Here is a 4,843-nt window from a genome sequence, read left to right on the forward strand (position 1 = left end):
CTATCCTCAACACAACTGCCAGAGCAATCTTTTAAAATATATCATGTCACTCTTTTGCTCAAAATCCTTGCAGTGGTTCCCAAAATCCAAAACCAAATCCTTAAAATGCCCAACACCCCCTTACATTTGCTATTCCCAAATTGTGCACCAACGCAGCATTCACAGGGACACTACAGGGCACTTTCTGTGTTCTAGTTTATACAGCAGTGTCAGTCAGGTTACTACTATAAAATTGTTAGGACCCAACCGCTTGTAAATCCAAATCATTCATTATTTTCTTTGACACAGGGGCATTGTAAAAAATTACTAAGACACTAAGGGCACTATGGCTTAGAAAGTTTGGGAGCCCCTGCCCTACACAATCATCTGTCTGATCGTATCTTCTGAAACAGCCCCTCTATTTGCTCCACTCACTCTCCCCCAGCCAACCCAGCCTCCCTGTGCTCCTCACCCCACCTAGTACACTCCTGCCTCAGGCCCATTGCAATGCCTGGTTCCTCTGTCTAAAATGCCCTTACCTCACCTCAGATACCCTTGGCTGCCTTCTACACTTTCAGATGTGTTCAAATGTCACCTTCTCACGTGAGGTATTCCATCACTGCCTGTATTAGTGTGTGCTGCCATAACAAAACGGAGTAGATTGCTTAACGACACATTTATTTTCTCTGTTCTGGAGGCTGAAAGTCCAAAATTGAGGTTCCAAGCACTTCCATGTCTGGTGGGGGCTCTCTTCTGATTGTGGCCGGCAGCCTTCTTGCTGAGTTCTCGCACGGCCTTACCTCAGTGCGTGCGTGTGGGAAGAAAGTGAAAGGGAGAACTCTGGTGTCTCTCCTTATAACAGCACTAATCCTGTCGAATCAGCGTCCAGTCTTATGAACTCATTTCATCTTAGTTACTTCCTAGAGGCCCATCTCCAGATAAAGCCACCTTAGAGTGAGGGCTTGAATATATACATTTGGGGGAGACACCCACATTCAGTTCATAACACTACCATAACTGAAATTATGATCCCATTCTCCCAACACTCCTTCACCCACTTACCTTGCTCTCTTCCCCCCGCAGTTCCCCTTCCTCACATACTCTACAAGAAATTCATATTATATGACATTTATTGTTTGTTATCTGTCACCCTCTCACTTAACTAGAATAAAACTCAATGATTAAGGGTAGGAGCTTTTGCCTACTTCGTTCATTACGTGTCCCAGGCATCTAGATTAGTGACTTGTACACAGTTGGTACTCAGATTACCTGTTTAATGAATGAAGGAGAAAAAAACATCCCTTTCCTGGCCCTTTTCCCTTTTCATTCTCTTTGCACATCACCAGGGAAGGAAAAGAAACATACCTCAATAATCAGTGAGTTTCAGAAGAGCTAGTAGTCATCACTCCATTTAAAAGTGAGACCTGATATTCAATAATTAATTAAAAATAAAATTATTAAGGTGGGCTAAGTGGCTCACACCTATAATCCCAGCACTTTGGGAGGCCGAGGTGGGTGGATCACCTGAGGTCAGGAGTTCAAGACCAGCCTGACCACCATAGAGAAACCCCATCTCTACTAAAAATACAAAATTAGCCAAAGTGGCACTGCCTGTAATCCCAGCTACTCAGGAGGCTGAGGTGGGAGAATCACTTGAACCCAGGAGGCAGAGGGTGCCGTGAGCCGAGATAGCACCACCGCACTCCAGCCCGGGCAACAAGAGGGAAACTCCATCTCAAAAAATAAAAATAAAAAATAATTAACAGTTAATAATAAATAGCCCAAATTTCTACCAACAAATCAGTAGGTAAACACCAGATTAAAAGACTTCCACAAGTCCATGATTCTAGCATATTCATCTATAACTGCTGGACATGAGATGTGATTTGATTAAAGACGGCCAACACGATATATGAAGTGCGTTTATTAGGATAATCAATAATTATCATGTCTGGCTTCTAAACAGAATGAAAACTACCAGCTCTCCTGAAACTAACTGTACCCTCGGCAAGTGTACAGTTACATTAATGAATGGAGGAGAAAAAAAATCTCTCTCCTGGACCCTTTTCCCTTTTCTTCTCTTTGCACATCACCCCCAAAGGAAAAGAAACATACCTCCATAATCAATTAGTTTCAGGAGAGCTAGTAGTCTTCACTCCATTTAAAAACCAGACCTGATTTTCAATCATCAGTGTGTGGGACTTAATTAACTTAGTGTGTGGGACTTTCTTCATCTGAAAAATGCAAACAACAAGAGGACAGGCAAGGAACAGAGGGGGTGATGAGCTCAGGCTGCTCTCAACAGCTCAGCTTGTATTCTAGTTTCAGCCGCGCAGCTCTCCAGCTGGGTGACTTTGAACAACCAGTCCGACCTATGAGCTCCCATTTTCTTTCCTGTAATAGTTGGATAAAATCACCTCAAAGTATAGAGTGGCAAGAATTAAGAGACTCCTCAAAATTTAAACACAGATGCCGGGCGCAGTGGCTCATGCCTGTAATCCTAGCACTTTGGGGAGGCTAAGGCAGGTGGCTCACTTGTCAGAAGTTCAAAACCAGCCCAGATGACATGGTAAATTTCCATCTCTACTAAAAATACAAAAAAAGAAGAAAAAAAAAAAAAAAGCTAGGCGTGGTGATGCACGCCTGTAGTCCTAGCTACTTGGGAGGCTGAGGCAGGGGAATCATTTGAACCTGGAAGGTGGAGGTTACAGTGAGGCAAGATCACACCACTGCACTCCAGCCTGGGCGACAGAGAGAGACTCCATCTCAAAAAAAAAAAAAAAAAGTTAAATATAGAAATTACCTTATGATGGAAAAATCCTGGTCCTAGGTATATATCCAAAATCATTGAAAACAGATACACAAACACTTATACATGAACGTTCACAGTGGCAATACTCAACAGGAGCCAAAAGGTGGAAACAGCCCAAATGCCTATCAACAGATCAGTAAATAAACAAAATTGCAGTAGATACATATAACGGAATATTACTTCACCACAAACAGAAATAAAGTACTGACACATGATGCAATGCGGAGGAACATGGAAAACATTAAGCAAAGTGGAAGGAGCCAGACACAAAAGGTCACATATTGATTCCATTTATACAAAATACCCAGAACAGGCGGGTTGCAGTGGCTCATGCCTGTAATACCAGTACTTTGGGAAGACAAGGTGGGAGGATTGCTTGAGTCCAGGAGTTTGAGGCCAGCCCAGGCAACATAGCAAGACCCCATCTATACAAAAAAACTTGTTAAATAGCTGGGCGTGGCAGCACGTGCCTCTAGTCTCAACTACTGCAGAGGCCATGGTGGGAGGATTGCTTGAGCTCAGGAAGTCAAGGCTGCAGTAAGCCATGTTCATGCCCCTGCACTTCAGCCTGGGCAAGAAAGAGCAACACTCTCAAAAAAAAAACCAGAATTAATTCACAGAAACAAAATGCAGATTGGTGGTTGCAGGGGTTAGGGAAGGGGAATGGGGAGGAACTGCTCAGAGAACACTGTTTTTTCTTTGGGGGTGATGAAAATGTTTGGGGAGTAGACAGAGTTGGTGATTATGCATTACTGTAAATGTGCTAAATGCCACTAGGCCACTGAACTACTCACCTACTTAACTTTTAATACTTAAAATTAGCCTTATAATGGCTAATTTTATGTGAATTTCCCCTCACTAAAAAAAGAAACAAAGAAAATACATGATAAAGGCCTTTAAAAACAGCAACTGTCTGGTGACTAGAGATCTGGGCTTAGTTCTGCCACTTGCTGATGATGAGGTAATGTCTCTCTGGGCTTCAGTTTCCTCATCTGTAAAACGATCAGGTTGGATTAGACCACTACTAGTTCTCAACCAGGACAGCCTACTTTGGCCATATGTGGACAGCTGCTTCTAAATGCACGGGGCCATCCCCCCAAGCCCAGATTTTGATATGTCCAAGGTAGAATCAGGCCTGTGTTCTTATGCTGAAATATTTCAGGATTTAAATCCACCCACTTCCGAAAACACCAGATTAAAAGCAATCCATGATTCTAACACACTCATCTATGACTGCTATATATAAGATGTGATTTGATTAAAGACAGACAACACGATAAACGAAGTGCATTTATTAGGAACAACATTCTGAATATTCACAAATAGTTATCTTGCACACTTAACCTTAGGCCAGAGAACACAGGGTAATCACACAGGAAAAGGATACCAGGGCAGAGTCCACGGAGTTTTGCTTATACCACAAAAGGAGTTTTAAGGCAGTTTAATTCAAGGTTGCAAAAACTACATCTGTGATATAACATGACATTCAAAAATAATTCAGCCTTCAAAATGTCCCCAATACCAACAAATCAACAAAGTAGTCAAGATGACAGCCACTGTCAAGGACAGATAAACAGTCTCAAAGGCAATCCAACATGACACCAATATAGCAGGGGCTATGCAGAGACCTCCCTACGCAGTTACACGGATTGACAGGTGCTATTTGCAGGCCGCCAGTCTCACATGCTTTTACTTCACATAAATGTATTACGCTGTCCTAGAAGAGCAAATGCACATTAGGTGACAGAAAAATAGGACTCATTATCTCATACCACAAACTGGGGTTACAGAAAACGCAGGGCTAGACAAGGCCACGCTGAGATAGGTTAGTGACGTTTTTGGCAAGCCCCTCACAGGAGCACCGAGATGAGGCCTAAAAATACGCCGGGGTGAGCTCCGTCCTTCCTTCCGTGGTTACCACCTGGATTAGGCTTCCTGAGCTTGGTCGGTTTTTCCCTGTGATCCAGTCATGGAAGGTTCTGGAACAGAAAAGAAATTTTTTTTCTTTTTTTTTTTTTTTTTTTTTTTTTTTTTTTTTTTTTTTTTTTTTTT

General features: G+C 42.5%; 1 protein-coding gene across 1 annotated transcript in view; it reads right to left on the reverse strand.

Moving 5' to 3' along the window:
• Positions 1–4,068: 4,068 nt before the first annotated feature.
• Positions 4,069–4,843, reverse strand: part of QDPR (quinoid dihydropteridine reductase) — a 26,350-nt gene continuing 25,575 nt past the window's right edge. Inside the window, exon 7 of the mRNA XM_032273136.1 lies at positions 4,069–4,770. Coding sequence (XP_032129027.1) covers positions 4,665–4,770 — 106 coding nt within the window. The 3' untranslated portion in view covers positions 4,069–4,664. The remainder of the gene's footprint in view (positions 4,771–4,843) is intronic.

This window comes from Sapajus apella, unplaced genomic scaffold (genome assembly GCF_009761245.1).
Source record: "Sapajus apella isolate SASKATOON/1434 unplaced genomic scaffold, GSC_monkey_1.0 scaffold5, whole genome shotgun sequence".
Classification (NCBI taxonomy): domain Eukaryota; kingdom Metazoa; phylum Chordata; class Mammalia; order Primates; family Cebidae; genus Sapajus; species Sapajus apella.